The 16,572-nt window shown below is 44.9% G+C and overlaps 1 protein-coding gene across 6 annotated transcripts in view; it reads left to right on the top strand.

The window, feature by feature from the left end:
- Window positions 1-16,319, top strand: part of GAPVD1 (GTPase activating protein and VPS9 domains 1) — a 38,138-nt gene extending 21,819 nt beyond the window's left edge. For 4 of the 6 annotated variants that reach the window (XM_079961917.1, XM_079961916.1, XM_079961915.1 and 1 more), the window contains 13 exons: window positions 948-1,025; window positions 1,194-1,555; window positions 3,239-3,326; window positions 5,534-5,614; window positions 6,610-6,732; window positions 6,858-6,987; window positions 8,082-8,191; window positions 9,193-9,352; window positions 9,625-9,812; window positions 10,433-10,646; window positions 11,636-11,708; window positions 12,959-13,156; window positions 15,277-16,319. In XM_079961917.1, the coding sequence (XP_079818043.1) occupies window positions 948-1,025; window positions 1,194-1,555; window positions 3,239-3,326; window positions 5,534-5,614; window positions 6,610-6,732; window positions 6,858-6,987; window positions 8,082-8,191; window positions 9,193-9,352; window positions 9,625-9,812; window positions 10,433-10,646; window positions 11,636-11,708; window positions 12,959-13,156; window positions 15,277-15,417 (1,946 nt within the window). In that variant the 3' untranslated portion in view covers window positions 15,418-16,319. Of the gene's footprint in view, window positions 1-947; window positions 1,026-1,193; window positions 1,556-3,238; window positions 3,327-5,533; window positions 5,615-6,609; window positions 6,733-6,857; window positions 6,988-8,081; window positions 8,192-9,192; window positions 9,353-9,624; window positions 9,813-10,432; window positions 10,647-11,635; window positions 11,709-12,958; window positions 13,157-15,276 lie in introns of those variants that run through there. The other 2 variants (XM_079961914.1, XR_013834840.1) reach the window with 2 other exon arrangements.
- Window positions 16,320-16,572: the final 253 nt, after the last annotated feature.

Genomic DNA, 16,572 nt, shown 5'->3' with positions numbered 1-16,572 from the left:
TCCCTATCAGGAATGCTGTCCTCCCACACCCAAATCTGTAAACTGAAATTCACTGTAAGGGGGGGGGGGTTCTCCCTTGTGCCATGTGCTGAAGTAGAAACCCAAAATTCTCTGATGAGCAATGGTGGCATTTCTCTGTTGAGGGTGGGTGATATCCACTCAGGTTGTGGGCATGGGAGGAGAAGCCAAGTTTAAAGGAGGGGGCATGTCACTCTTACCCAGAGGTCTGAGCAGATTACTTGTAGGGAGGACTTCTTGAAGCCCAGCCAGGGGCTGCTGATAGACCATCCTTGCATTAGGGCTTTCAGAGCAGGAGCCAATGAAGGTGATTATTGAATCTGGCAAGATTATCCCCACCAGGAATGAGGGAAAGATTGCAACTTCTTCCAAGTACTTGACAGATGAATAATGTCTGGTAACATTGATTTAAATTATCCATTAAAGGTAAAGGTAAAAGACTCCTGACAGTTAACTCCAGTTGCAAATAACTCTGGGGTTGCAGCACTCATCTCGCTTTACTGGCCGAGGGAGCCAGCGTACAGCTTCCGGGTCATGTGGCCAGCATGACTAAGCTGCTTCTGGCGAAACCAGAGCAGTGCACAGAAATGCCGTTCACCTTTCCGCTGGAGTGTTACCTATTTATCTACTTGCACTTTGTGCTTTTGAACTGCTAGGTTGGCAGGAGCTGGGACCAAGCAACGGGAGCTCACCCTGTCGCGGGGATTCGAACCGCTGACCTTCCGATCGGCAAGCCCTAGGCTCGGTGGTTTAGACCACAGTGCCACCCGCTTCCCTTAAAGTATCCATAGTGAAAGGCAAATCCTTTTGTATGTCAGAGTGCTGTAGGCATGCTGGAGTAGGTGGAGTAGGTGGCTTCTTAGGGTCCATGCAGCCTGTTAGTGAAGATCTTCCTGGTAATTTCTTAAACCCACTTCTCCATCTTTTAGGAACCAGCCAGGGGGCCTCTACCTTGTCTCATGCAGAATCCTTGCTTGCCATGTTTGATCCCTTGTCTTCCAACGAAGGTAATCCTGCAGCGTGTGGGCCACATGCATGTTAACAGTAGTGTTACTGCATTTGGTCCTCTTTCCATAGCTGCAAAACTTCCATGTGTTACCTGTAACTGTAAAGGGACGTGAAAGAACAGCGTTGGTGTAATGCTTTGCTTGGTCTGACGCTGGTGTTTTTTCCAGCAGTGGTGAGGCCCAAAGTGCACTATGCAAGACCTTCACACCCCCCGCCAGACCCCCCGATCCTGGAAGGGACCCTAGGAGGCAACGAGGCAAGGCTGCCCAATTTCAGCTCCCAAACTGCTATAATCATTGACTCCGAAGTGTTCAGGCAGCGGTATTCCTATCCTGAGAGGCTCGTGCGGAGCAGGAGCTCTGATATAGTGTCATCTGCCCGGAGGCCAATGAGTGACCCTGGTTGGAACAGGCGAGCCGGCAACGAGGAGAGGGAGCTTTCTGTGCTTGGCTGTGTAGGGGGAACTCCTTTGCTGACAGCCTCTCAGTCTTCTTCCTCATCTCCTAGCAGAGATTCCTGCAGAGGAGAGGTAAGAGAAGACAAACTAAGCCTCTCAATGGCTTTCTCAAATCAAGGCTTTATAGCTAAGTAATGCATTAAGTTTTACCTCTATCTAAAAGCATTTTGTGTGTATTTTGTGTTAGCTTGGTTGCTACCTCGATTTTTTCTTAAGCTAGAACTCCCTTGAACTGGAGCATAGTTAAACTATTAAACTTGCTTCCACAGGAGGCAGTGATGGCCCCCAATTTGGATGGCTTTAAAAGAGGATTAGCTTAATTCACGGAGGGCAAGGATATCAGTAGTTACTAGCCATGATGGCTATGTTTTGCCTCCACTATCAGAGGCATGGTTTCTCTGAATACCAGTTTCTGGGAATCCCAGGTGGGCAAAGTGCTGTGGCACTCATATCCAGCTTGCTTACCAAAGGCATCTGCTCGGCCACTGTGAGAACAAGATGTTGAACTAGTTGGGCCTTGGCCTGATCCCGCAGACTTAATTTTACAGTCCTTTGTTCTTAACCCCATACACATTACAGTTTGGTGGGAGTACTGAAAAGCCACAAAGTGTGGTGTTGGCTGCAGAATTCCTAAGTATCCCAAGGGTTTCTTTCCCCTTTGAAGCAAGTTGAAGCAAGACCACTGTATTTTAATACTTTGGAAGCCACCCAGGGGGAAACCCAGCCAGATGGGTGGGGTATAAATGATATATTATTATTATTATTATTATTAAGTTTTCAGTCCTTTCAAAGGTTTAAGAAGCAAGCTTCTAGCCCTTATGAATATATGTTTGAAAGTGTGTGACTAATGTGGGATTTCAGTCTCTTGTATAGATCCTTTCTACTTTTCATAAGTAGCTGAAAGCAGAATGCACCAGGCAGAAACTGGTTGGCAATTTTTACATAAGTCACAGAATTCAGTGTTTTTGATTTTGTAGCATAGAGGCCACACTGCCCTGTCTTTTAATCTGCCAGTTTTCTCCTGTGGAAAGCTGATGAGGCTGTGAGAGGCTAAACAGTCAGTCACCCTTGACCTCAGAGGAGTGTCCCCCACACACCCATTAGCTTTTGTGGTTGAGCAAGTGGGGGGAGAGTCACCAACATCCCTTTTAGTTCTGCATAAAGGGGTAGAAGAGTCCACTATGCCCCCTCCCTCTCCTGCACACGGAGCAAAGAACTGAATGCTCTAGTGCTCTTGGTTGATCAAAGGAGACAGGTTCTTATCAGATATAGGTTCATGTGTCAACAGCCTCTTTGTATGATTCAAAAGGGATGGACTGTGATTCATGCAGAGGGCAGAGTTTCAGTGGTGGCTGCTACTGCTACATGACCCTCCATGGTTGGACTACAGTTCCCATTTTCTCTGGCCATTGCCGTGCTGGCTGCTGGGGCTGGTGGAAGTCCAGCGACATCTAGAGGGTCCCAGGTCCCTCCTGATTTCAAGTATTGAATTTAAATATGCTAATATTCAATTCATATTTGAATTGATTACTTAGTTTAAAAACCCTATGGTTTCTTACAAGCCTTCAACCAGTTTAACATTTATTAACATTCAACAGAATCAGATAAGGCAGAATGAAAACAACAGGTTGGATCTAGTAGTTATTTCAACTTTTCTGCTGAAAAATCCACAGGAAAAGATACTCGTGACTCATGTTCCATTGATTTCAATAAACTTAAGTCTAGACCTGACCCAACACATCTCTCCCCAAACAGGTTGAGGATCGCAAAGACAGCGATGATGAGAAATCTGACCGGAACAAACCATGGTGGAGGAAACGTTTTGTTTCAGCTATGCCCAGAGGTGTGGTTTTATCTCTCACTTCTTAGATAAGTTATGTGTATAATGCCTTATTTCTTCTACTGTGCATTTGTCTAGTGGCAGTGCAGTTCCTGTGGCCACAACTCAGCTGTGGGTTGAAGACCAGTGTCCTAACATATCACCCTAAATAGGTAGCAAAAAAATCAGGTTTGGTTATTTGTTCAAAAGCTGGACTTGGGCAAGTTTTCTTTTTTTAAAATATTAAAAAACATGATTTTCAGCAGTAATACCATAAGCATATCATAAAAACAAGAACAACAAATGGAGTACATATTATTGGCTTGTCTGTTACAAAAAGTAACAGTAAGGTACATGCATAGTAAGTTCACTGATTACAGTGGTGCCCCGCAAGACGAATGCCTCGCAAGACGAAAAGCCCGCTAGACGAAAGGGTTTTCCGTTTTTCGAGGCACTTCGCAAGACGAATTTCTCTATGGGCTTGCTTCGCAAGATGAAAACGTCTTGCGAGTCTTGCGATTTTTTTCGCTCCCCCCCCTTTTTCTAAGCCGCTAATAGCCGCTTTGCCGCTAAGCCACTAATAGCAGCTAAGCCGCTAATAGCGCTAATCCGCTAAGCCACTAATACGGATGCTTCGCAAGACGAAAAAACCGCAAGACGAAGAGACTCGCGGAACAGATTCTTTTCATCTTGCGAGGCACCACTGTAGTTAGTTAGGTGAGGTATTCCTCTCCATCGACATACATGTGTTGTAGGGGGTTGCAATAACTGTGCTGACATTGATGTGATCAGTGTTTTTAATGTTGTATATTGGCTGGGGATCTTCAGATAAAGGGTCCCACCACATTTGGCGCAGAGATCCCAGAACATTGCACCTTCTCCAACAACTTGGGGAATGCTGAAGATTAATTTGGGGAAACTTTAGTGGGGTCCAATGCCACTTATATATAATTTTCAAGTATTTCATTGTACCATGGCCACTATTGGTTTTTAACAGTGGTCTGAACCACATTTTGTGCTATTGATCCTCTTGGATCACCAGGCCTAGGTGACTTTTGCACATTTTCAAGTGATCATTGCTTTTCCTTACAGAGAAGAAAATCACCTCAGTAAGTCAGGGAGTCACATTCATATTGAAAAATGGGTTGCCTTTATTTTTTTACTGGTTTTTTTAAATTAAATGATACAGAAACAACAACAACATAAATACAACAACAACACCACCATCATAAATACTTATATCCCGCCCATCTGGCCGGGCCTCCCCAGCCACTCTTGGCAGCTTCCAACAGGATACTAAAAACACAATAAAAGATCAAACATTAAAAACTTCCCTAAACAGGGCTGCCTTCAGATGTCTTCTAAAAGTCAGATTGTTTTTTATTTCCTTGACATCTGGTGGGAAGGCATTTCACAGGGTGGGCGCCAGTGCCGAGAAGGCCCTCTGCCTGGTTGACAGAGACAAATAAACAATTCAAAAAATCCAATGATATATCCAACTAAAGGAAGGGCATGCAAAACCTGAATATATTAAATGGCAATCATATTTTTCCAAATGGCACAGGGAGAGATACTTGTATATCTTAAACTGAACTATATGAAATAAAATCCCACCATACTCAGTCTTCCTGCCCCTTAGATACCTGTAAATTATGTGTTATTTCTTATGCACCTACTAAATTCTGAAGGTTTTTTATAACATAATGGATATAGTCATTTTTAAGCAATTTCTATTGTGCTGTAGAGATACTGGCAGTTGGCTTTTGTTGAAAGTTCCTTTTAGTTAAAAAACAAAACAAAACAAAAAAACCTGATTGTCTTGCCCCGAAAACAGCTTGTTCGCTTCTTTGCCTGCTGATGCCTTGTTTCAGCTTCAAGTGTTGTTGCAGGAAGACTGGTGGGTTACTTTATATATATATATATGTACCTGTTTACCTATCACCTGGACTTGTGGCAATATCACTCAAAACATGCCTAGAATAAGCTCTCTCTAATGGGATTTTTGCACCTGTGGTATTTTTATTTTTATTTTATTTATTGAATTTATATACTGTCCTATACCCGGTGGTCTCTGGGCAGTTCACATAATTTCTCTCCCCCTCACTCCTCAGATCCTTTCTCTCATTACCATGGGGTGAAATGTTTTTTTTTGGGATAACCTTGTGCAAACTGAGCTGTCATAGAAGTTCCTATTTCAAATTAAAATTCTTCCGCCTTCCCCACATCCCCAGCTCCCATCCCATTTAGGAAAAAAGAGAAGCAGGACAAGGACAAAGAGGACTTTGTGCCTGATAGATACAACGCTCTTCAAGGTTAGTAGTTGCTGCTGAATTTAATAACATGGTTGACTTTAAATAAAGAAGATCTCAAGGACTCTTAATCCTGGTCTAGGGATTCAGGTAGGATTTACCTATACTTACTACATGAGAACACTCATCTTGGGGCCAGTCTGTAGAACTGCATCACTTCAGGCTGTATATGTGTGTGTTTTTGTGTTTCTCTGCACACAGATGGCTTGTATTAAACCAGGGGTGTGGAGCCTGTGGCTGTCCAGATAAGGTTGAACTGCAACTCGCATCTATCTATCTATTTAGCGTTTATGTACCCCACTTTTCAACCAAAAAGGCTCCCAGAGCAGCCAACATGCCAACATACAATCAGCACAAGACAGTCCCTACCTGCAGGCTTATAATCTAAAAATAAACACAAGGGGAAACTAATAAACAGGACACCACAGATAATATGGAGAGTTTTTAAGTGTGTGCTTGAACCAGAAAATGTTGTACTTTAGTTATTTCATTTCTGTAACCACATTGAATGTTTGTAGCAGGAGTCTAAACCTTCTGAACCAGTTAAAAAAAATGTTCTTTCCTCAAATCTGTGTTTTGGCATGTAAATTTCACCATCCCACCCCTGTCTTCTTCCTCAAACTTATACTGTATACAACACTAATGTCTCATATCAAATGTAACTGGTCTGTAGAAAAGACTTTACAACCTGAAAATAGAGACAATGCACGTACTTTTGTAAACCAAGACAATATTTAATAAAAATTATTTTTTTAAAAAACAAAAACCTGTGTTTCTGCAGCCATCTTTCCCACACATTTGATTTAATGGGGAAAGCAAAACGGCTGGGAGAAACCCCCAATGACACATCTCTGTATTCTCACATTCAGTCATGTCCGTAGTGGCTGCATGACTTCACCCACCACATTATGCCTTTGGTATTTAGACTGCCTACTCCCACCAACACCCACCCCCATGTTAATTCCTTGCTGCTTCTCCCCCCCCCTTTGACATTTTAGATGACTCTGGCCCTAGACTGAGCGCTCAGGCCCAGGCAGCAGAGGACATCCTGGACAAGTACAGGAATGCGATTAAGCGAACCAGCCCCAATGAGGGGGCTGTAGTGACCTATGACAATGCAGGTGAGAGTCTGTTCTTGCCCCCAGCCATCATGGTTTTCAAGCAATGAGGGGAAGAGGATGGCTGCTACCTGCTGCTAATGTGAGAACGCTAACTTTTCTATGCTCATTTGGTGGGCTGGGTTTAGATGCCATTGGAGATGGCGAGAGCATCCATGACTCTGTGCGGGACGACAACTTGCAGAACATATCCGCAGATGACCTTCCGGATTCTGCCAGCCAAGCAGCCCAGCCACAGGATTCGGCTTTCTCTTACAGGTAGCTTGACTCTCTGTGTGTGTGTGTGTGTGTGTGTGTGTGTGTGAGAGAGAGAGAGAGAGAGAGGGGGGGGGGGGAGAGAGATGTTCACTGCAGTAGACAAAGGGACTTTGGGAAGAAGGCTAGATCCAAATACTGTCTAGGATTCTGTGTTTGGTGAAAATCCTCCACCTTAGTGTGGTGGTTAGAGTGTTGGACCAGGACTCAGAGAGACACCAGTTCGAATCCTCCAACTCTGCCATGGCCAAGCCTTGGGGAACAGCAGCATACTCTCGCCCATGCATATCCCACAGGGTGGTTGTGAGGATAAAATGGGAGGGTGAACCACGTACTCTAATCAAAGCAAAGGTGAGGTATAAATGTAGGAATATTAATAAATGAGCCCAAACACTAAGGCTGTTTGATGTATAGAGGCAGACACGGTGGGCATTTAGCTCTATGCTAAATAACATTCCCTGCTTTTGGAAGCTCTGTTTAGAAATTCTCTAGTGTGTAACTTGAGAGTGGAAACTGCCTACTGGTTTTCTATGCTCTTCCATCACCATGAAGGCAAGTGACTTGAATTGCTCTTTTGGGGGATGGGAGAGGCCCTGTGGCATCTATCCTCCTCTCCTGGTGTGTTCTTCCAGGGGATTTGGGGTTAGACCTTACAAAAAGGGATTCCAACAAATGGCTCACAATACAGTGGTACCTCTGGTTACGAACTTAATTCATTCCGGAGGTCTGTTCTTAACCTGAAACTGTTCTTAACCTGAGGTATCACTTTAGCTAATGGGGCCTCCCGCTGCCGCCGCGTGATTTCTGTTCGCATCCTGAGGTAAAGTTCTTAACCCGAGGTACTACTTCCGGGTTAGCGGAGTCTGTAACCCGAGGTGTTTGTAACCCGAGGTACCACTGTATAAACGTCTTCCTGTTGGAAAAGGGAGGAGAGCAGATTCATATTACACAATGAGCATTTCCATGTGAGGTGCTAAGAGTCCACCACCACCTCTCTTTTTTTGGGAGCCACTGAAATAAAATGGTTTTGGTGTTTATATGAAAGTTCAAGGCAGAAATGAATATTTTCTCTCTCCCCCTCTGCCCCTTCCTCCCAGAGATGCAAAGAAGAAACTGCGGCTTGCCCTCTGTTCAGCAGATTCTGTGGCCTTCCCTATGTTGTCCCACTCAACGCGGAATGGCCTTCCAGATCATACGGACCCTGAAGGTAAAATGCCTCTTTTGACTTTCAGACTTCAACAACCACACTCAAAGCAAGAGGCACACTTGACACATGACACCACTTAGAAATGTGTAAAATTGCTGGAAATTTTGAAGCAGGGACAGGGTGGTGGTGTCCTTGTCTCCACCGGAGGAAAAGTGGAAAATTTGAGAAATTTTATTCTGTTTATTGGATACCTTACCCACCCTTCTTCATAAAGCCTCAGGGCATAAATTATACAATGCTTAGGGCTATATTTTAATGTTAATCTCTTTACTGTGGTCAATGAACCAGTCTTCTCTAATGCTAGTCCTACTCGGAGTAGACTCATTGAAACAAAAGGGCATAACTTTTTTAGAAACAATTTTTTAATAGTTCTTAAATGAATACAGATACAATAACTATTAAACACTTATCCAGCAGTAAGGACATAACTAACATAAATCCTTTGACTTCAGCGTGTCTGCTCTGAGTAGGACTAACATTGGATATATAACTCATATCAAAGTCAGACTTATTTTACTTCTTTGACACGGTTTGTCACTTAGAACAGGGGTTGTTAACAACATGAGTTAACATGAACACGGTGGGCCTTTAGGTATTACTGAACCAGATGTCCCATCAGCAACCATGACCAAGTCACCTGCTGGTAACTAGGCAGAGCATTCTTCTCCAACCTGGTGCCCCTCAGAAATTTTGGACTACAACTGCCTTCAGCCCCAGCAAACATGATCAGTTGGGGATAATGGAAGTTTTAATCCAGCAACAGGTTGGGGAAGGCTGATATAGTGTATGTGTGTGTGTTAGTGTGAAATGTAGACTAGGAAGTGTATGAGAGAAATCAAAGTGTTGCCAAATATAGAATCTATCTCTTGTGCTCTAGTAGATGGCAGGGAGGACAGCAGGGGGCGATCCCACAGGGCCGCAACTTGGGTGGGGGGGGGATATTACCACAATGCTCCTTTACTCACTCGGTTTCCGCTCCCCCTTTCCACCATCTTGAACAGACAACGAAATTGTATGCTTCCTAAAAGTCCAGCTAGCTGAAGCCATCAACCTTCAGGACAAGAACCTGATGGCTCAGATCCAGGAGACCATGCGTTGTGTTGGCCGCTTTGACAACAGGACCTGCCGCAAGCTGCTGGCCTCAATTGCTGAGGATTACAGGTAAATCCCTTACCTTCCATAAGAACACAAGAAGAACCCTGCTGGATCAGGCCCATCTAATACAGCAGTGGCCAGTCAGATGCCCCCGGGAAGTCAACAAGGGTCTGTATCTCACTCATATAAATTTGGGAGTAGAATTATGCTGTCACTTCTCATGGGGCAGGTGCTTTGAAGCCACCCTAAACAGCTTGGAGCACCTCCCCCAAACTTGCACTTTCCAGATGTCATTGAGTTGTACAACCCCTTTCTTCCCACCCACCCCCAAATCCCAGGAAAAGGGCTCCCTATATTGCCTACCTGACACAGTGCCGCCAGGGTCTACAGACCACCCAGGCCCATCTGGAAAGGCTGTTGCAGAGAGTCCTGCGAGACAAAGAAGTGGCAAACCGATACTTCACCACAGTGTGCGTGCGGCTGTTGCTGGAGAGCAAAGAGTCAAAGATAAGGGCGTTCATTCAAGGTAAGCCACTCCCGGCATTGTGCACAAGAGATGAAGTGGGATGTATGCAGTGTAGGGCCAGGCACACTTTGGTTCAAAGATTTACTAGGAGACGTTGGGCCATTGGCTGTACCCTAGTGAATGGTCCAAGACGTATTAAGATAAAAGGGGTGAGGGGAAGACTCATAATTGGAGTTTTAGTCTGCCATTGGGGAGACCTTGACTCCAGTTGGTTGAGCTGCTATGATCTCACAGAAGGGGCTTCTAGTCCCACTCTGTGAAATCAAGCCACTTGACGTTCTAAGGTAGGCAGAGAAGGCAGGAACCAGTCATGGAATAGGAAGCAGCAGGCCCATGTGGTATGTATTGCTGGTCTTGGTTCTTGTGCAGATCCAGTTAAACATTTCTCCCTTGGAAGTACTCTTGGCCAGCTCTCCTTTGCAACGTGTGCAGGTTCTTTGCATAGGGAATAGTGGTGCACATGAACTGCCAAGTTCAAATGTCATGGCTTTCCTGGAGAAGACATGGGGATTGTAATTTTGGAGCAGCTTCTAACAATTCCTATGTTGTGTGTGAGGAGAGAGGGTGTGCTTCTCCCTCCCCAGCCCTGTTATTTCCTCCCTTTTGCTTTGTTGCCAAAGATTTCCAGAAGCTGACGGCAGCAGATGACAAAACTGCCCAAGTTGAGGACTTCCTCCAATTTCTCTACGGTGTAATGGCCCAGGATGTCATCTGGCAGAATGCCAGTGAGGAGCAGCTCCAGGATGCCCAGCTGGCAATTGAGCGCAGCGTCATGAACCGCATCTTCAAACTGGCCTTCTACCCTAACCAGGATGGAGACATCCTGCGTGACCAGTGAGTGGGACATGGCTGGTTTCTTCAGGCTTGAGCAATAATGGCAGCAGAGGCCAAGCCACAGCCGCCTTTCCTTGTGTGCTTCCTCTACTTCTGTGCAGGCCCAAGTTTGCTTCTGGTTGTAGCTTTTTCAAATACCCTAATTCTGTTCCCTTCTGTTGCATTGCTTCCTTTGCAAGAAATGAGTGTTCATTTTGCACACTTGTTCTGAACTTGGGGGTTTCCTTAGGGCTTTCATTTGCCAGCCTGAGGGCTACATTTAGTCTGGGAAACCTTTCCGAGGCTGCATGCAAGTGGAACAAGTGGGCGGAACAATCGGTTTAAATCCTACCTTTGTACAATACTCTTTTTTTACTTACCCATTTTAGAGGCATTATCAGAGTTCAAGGACACATTTCAGCCAGGCAAAACCACTCAGGGGATGAGTGGAGGGTGTGGCTTGGGAAGAGTTCCAAGGGGCAGATTGAGAGGCCTGAAGCCCTCAAGCCTGAGGTTCCCCACCCCTTCTGTATTGGGCCCAATCTACCTCTCCCTCCTCCGCACCCCCCTGTATATATAGCCTGTCCTTAGAGGCAACAAGAGAGAAAATGAGGGCTTGAGATTCTGGAAGAGTGGCAGCCTTGCCAACGCTTGGTTTTTTCTGTGCCAAAATAAGACAGGATAAGCGTGGATATTCTGATCTGTCTCTGAAGCTAGCTGATTGGTTTTTTAATTGCAAGTTCTTGTGTCCTTCAGTAACCTCAAAATGTTACTTTCACTGAGACATTATATTAAAATACAATTAGTCGCTTAAGCCATACAAGTTATTGGGTTGACAGCCCAGACTCTTTTGTAGGACAGATTTTTGTAAGGGGTGCTGCTGCAAGGAACTGAAGGTTGCGTAAGGAAGCCCCCTACTACCTAACGGTGCTCACTATGCAGAATCCCAGATTGTGCCATTTATATTACTTAAATTGTTTGGTTCTCCCCCCTCCCCCCTTTGTTTCTAGGCTTCTTTACGATCACATACAGAGGTTATCTAAAGTGGTGACTGCGAACCATAAAGCACTCCAGATTCCTGAGGTAAGTCCTTGGTGGTGCATGGCACCTGAGAGTAAGACTTTGAACTGTATCACTTGTGACTGAAGATGGCAGTTTATGATGTGGACTGTCACTGTAGTATGGTGGTAGGGGGTTGAATTTTGCACGCACACACACACACACAGCCAGTTTGGATATGCTGGAGTTGGGAGAAGGAAGAACTCTTCTCCCTAAAAATTCAGATTGATTGTGTGGAAGTGATTGTCCTGTATTGTTGAAAGTTTGGCCATGTGGCTGTGGCTCAATGGCAGAGCATCTGCTTTGCATTCAGAAGGTCCCAGGTTCAATCCTTAGCATCTCCAGGAAGGGCAGAGAGAGACTTCTTGTCTGAAGCACTGGAGAGCCACTGCTGCCAGTCAGTGTAGACAGTACTAAGCTAGAGGTCATGCTGTGTGTTTGTGAGCTTTAATGCCATTCCCTTTCTGGGCTTGGGGATCAGATTAGACCAAAAAGCACCCAATAACTCAGTCTTAGTTCTGACTGAATTGGTAAGTACATGAAAGGGTTTGCGTCACTTAATATTTGCGGGTACAAGTTTTTCTCCTCACCACAGTGAGGTCTGGAAGTAGTAGTAACCGTCCTGTGGCTCTAGCTTTTCTAAGTGCATCCAGTCATTTTAGGCTCAATGGATAAGTAGTCCCAGCAAGTCCATATTTGGTAGCATGTGGAAGCTTCCTTGCCTTTTGTGTGCTGGTTTCCTACAAAATCTTCATTGTTTTGTACCAAAAAACCAAAAACATCAGTGGTTAGAATCAGTGCAGTTTTGAAAGTTTCAGTCTGCCTTCTTGATTCAAAACAGGCCTCTGGTTGTTTCCAACCGTGGGCGAACACTTGCTTCTGGATCTCAGGAATGATCACGCAGAATTTGTTTACGATCCAAATGCAAAGCAAACAGGAAAGTTTTCAAAATACATAGTAGGTGTTAGTTATAATATCGCATAACATTTGCGTAGAGGTCTCAAGCATTCGGAGCACATCACTCGCAGGTTCTAGTTGTAATATTTCCAGCAACCCAGTAAGACAAGTCAGCGTTAGTATTTCCCAAATTGCAGACTGGGGCTCCTAGGGTGAGCGAGTGTGCCTTGTTTGAAACCTCCTAGTGAGTTCACAGCCAAGGTGAGATTTGAACTGGGGACCTTCTGATTCATAGCTTGGCCTTTTAGCGGTTATGCTACACCAATCACAGGTATTTTAATAAGCTTCCATATTTACATCTTCTCCTTTCCTTTCAGGTCTACCTCCGTGAAGCACCATGGCCATCAGCACAGTCTGAGATCCGCACCATCAGCGCCTACAAGACCCCCCGGGACAAGCTGCAGTGTGTCTTGCGGATGTGCTCCACAATCATGAACCTGTTGAGCCTGGCAAATGAAGATTCTGTTCCTGGGGCAGACGACTTTGTCCCTGTTCTCGTCTTTGTTCTCATAAAGGTAAGGGTGATGTCCCCACGCAAGAGCCTTGCGCCTCTCTCGCTCATGAAACAACTCAGACTGCAGACTACTTTTTAGTATTTCCCTACATGAAACATTCTCTGCAGGTGTCGTAATTTTTTTTAAAGTGAACTAGCCTGGTTCCTGCTTGCTCTGCTCTTTGTTTGCACTGGGGGAGTATTCAAGAGACATGGCTGGGAGTAACACAGTCCATCCTCCTGCCCCTGTCTCCCATCTGCCATTTTGCAGCACCTGTGGGCTAGGCTTCAAGCCTGTGACAAAAAGGGGCATTTGCTATCCCAACTGCAAGGTGCAGGTCTGTGCCCAATAGAGATGGCTTTCCACACCCAAGAACCATGCAAAGGTCATGGGGGCTATTGGGCACTCATTAGAAGAAAATATCCAGTAGGTATGGAGCAGAATATACTGTTTTAGGCTAGTCTCCAGTCCAGTCCAGTCCAGATGGCTATAATAATAGAATTGTATTTTTGGAAGGGACTCTCAAGGGTCATCTAGTCCAACCCTCTGCAATGCAGGAATCTCAACTTTTAAAGATACCTCCCCAAAAACTTACAATTCCCAGCGTAAACTACTGTTCCTATTATTCTTGGTTGTGGGGGGATGCTTTGCATCGGGCATCCCCAAACTCGGCCTTCCAGCTGTTTCTGGGACTACAACTCCCATCATCCCTTGCTAACAGGACCAGTGGTCAGGGATAATGGGAATTGTAGTCCCAAAACAGCTGGAGGGCCGAGTTTGGGGAGCCTGCTTTTCATGTATGCTGTGCCTTACCTGCTTCTGTCTGGTTCAACTGCTGTGGCAGTTATTATCCAGTGGCTGGACCAGGCCTTGGGAGGGGGGTGCGTCATTGGTGAAAAGAGTCTCCAACAAGCACAGTGCCTCCACCTGCTGCTTCACTTAATCCTGCCTTGGCAGGGACCGCAAGGTGGCATGTATGGCTTAAGGTCCTTTGACTTCTTCCAGGCCAGAGGTGTGACTCCTCTGTACCCTTTTCTCATGAGAGGGTTCAATTAGGGGGTGTTCAGTGTCTTTCTCTGGAAGGCCCTGCCCCTCCTGTGCTGCGTGGTGTGTGGTCCGTCTCCATCCTTTGGCTCTGAGCTAAACCCCGACAAACCATCTCTCTTTCTATGAGGGAGAGAGAAGGGGCACAGAGGGGTGGTCATCAGCCCTTTCAGTGCCCCTTCTTTCCCCCTTGGCCAACATTATCTTCTGGGAGAGAGGGACACAGTTCCTCCCTCCCAGCATATCCTACCCTACATATTATTTTTTTGAGTGGTGGGGAAGAAATGAGATTATAATCTAGGTTGCAAGCAGAATAAAATTGGAGGTGGAGGGGGGAGAGAATTGGGGTAGGGAGTCTTACTGCATTTTGAGGGGGAGGGTGTACCCTAGCTACTTCCTCCATCCTGTAGTGGGGTGGTTGGAAGAGGGCTAAAAGTCTCAGCTCCTTAAGGTATCCTTGTTCATGGGGACCCCACCCCGATCCTTCTGGGCACCTGCAGTTTGCTGCTGCCGCCGCCAAGGAACCAAGCGCCACCATCTTCCTCCTCGGAAGGCAGGTACCTTCCCCATTACTTCTTCAGATTGCAGAGTTCAGAGTTCAGTTGTATTTCTAAATGGTATTCTTGCCTGCTTTCCAAGCCGTTATAACAGGGGGCAGGGGGGCTAGCATGGTGCCCTCAATATGTTGTTGGACTTGAGCTCCCATCATATATTATGATGATTAACTGCTTGATGCCAAAATAGGCTTCTAAGCAGCTTACAAGTATAAAAACCCATTGCACTAGCGTTAAAATATAAATACTCTTACTTAAAATATGCAACAAAACAATACCATTAGAACAACAGAGTAATTAAAACAGGAGTCTCAGGTTGAGAGAGCAAAGGAATTGCCTGTGTAAACAGGTGTGCCTTCAAAAGCAGATGGGATGCCCATGCAGATGGGGACCTCTCATATTTCAGCAGGGTGGGCATTCCATAACATAGGCACCATGGTGGAAAAAAAATTATGCTGGCTAGGGCTGATAGGAGTTGGAGTCCAGCGACCTCTAGAGACAACAGGCCTGCCAACCGTGACATACATCTCCTCCTCTCTGCAGGCCAATCCGCCCTGCTTGTTGTCCACTGTCCAGTACATCAGCAGTTTCTACGCCAACTGTTTAACTGGAGAAGAATCCTACTGGTGGATGCAGTTCACAGCGGCAGTTGAGTTCATTAAAACGATAGACGAGCGCAAGTAAACCCAACCCAGCCAGCATCTCTGCTGAGAACCAAATGGCTCACAGAGGAGGACCTTTATGAATGTATGAGGCCTGGTCTCTGCCCATCAGGCTACAGGAAAACAAAGAGAGAAGACCTCCATGTGTAAATACTGTAAAGGAGTTCCAAGCATTTTCAAACAAACCTTTACTAATTGGACTAATTCCAGCAGGGTGGTTTGAGGTATTATTTTGGGTGTGTGTGCTTCCTTTTCTTTTTGAATCCTCTTTCCCATAGAAACTAGCACTGTGTCAAATCATAATTAAAATAAAAGGGACCACTTGTTAAAGTATCCTGGAATCTCCAGGCATTTTTTCTGCTGCCACAACCTCCATGTCAAAAAAATTTTTTCCTTAACAGTTTAGTTAGAACTTTTTTAAAACTTGGTGAGTGGAGAGAATAAAGGTAAGCACTTTCTAATGATCTTTATTTACGAGAATTCATTTGTCTTGTTGAGACGGAATGCACCAGTCACAGAGGAGAGTTTGCAGCAAGTGAAGGGGTCAAACTTGAATCATGAAAGAGCAATGTATTTATTAAAATGTAAATGCTCACCAAATGGTATACTAAAACTGGAAGATATTCATATGGCCTTTATCATAATTAGCACATTCTTTCTAATTTTGGACAGGGCATTAGAGTTATTCATCTGTTGCACAAAAGAGGTGATGTTTAAGGGTTTATAGGGGGAAGCGGGATTGCTTGAAGAGAATTTAAAATATAAGCGAAAGAAAGAAACATCAATAACCTTACGTTTGTTTTGTTTGTTTTCCTTCGGAAATACTGTGTATACTGTACAAACCCGAAATGGAACTTTCCCCCTATGAAACCAGAATCTGTAATATATATTTTGATTATTCGTATTAAAAGCATACATCAAGCATTTGGGTGAAAATCTTTGTGTGTCTTTTGGCTTCTCATTCTCTTTGCTGTTTGTAGTTTTGAACTGGTTGTATCTAGGATAACACTCCTCTTTTTTCAATAAGAAAAACAAATATATAGGGGTTTATTATACAAATTATGGGGCTGCTTTTGTGAGTGTGTAAAAGCAGTTGGTTGAGGACCAGGCATAATCTCTGGCTATCTTGGAGATGTGGGGTGGGGGGAAGCAGAGAGGAAAATGGGGAATTGGGGTT

This window comes from Podarcis cretensis (assembly GCF_951804945.1).
Source record: "Podarcis cretensis genome assembly, chromosome: Z".
NCBI lineage: Eukaryota > Metazoa > Chordata > Lepidosauria > Squamata > Lacertidae > Podarcis > Podarcis cretensis.
Note: the sequence above shows the minus strand (reverse complement) of the source record. Positions and strands in the feature narration are given on the sequence as shown.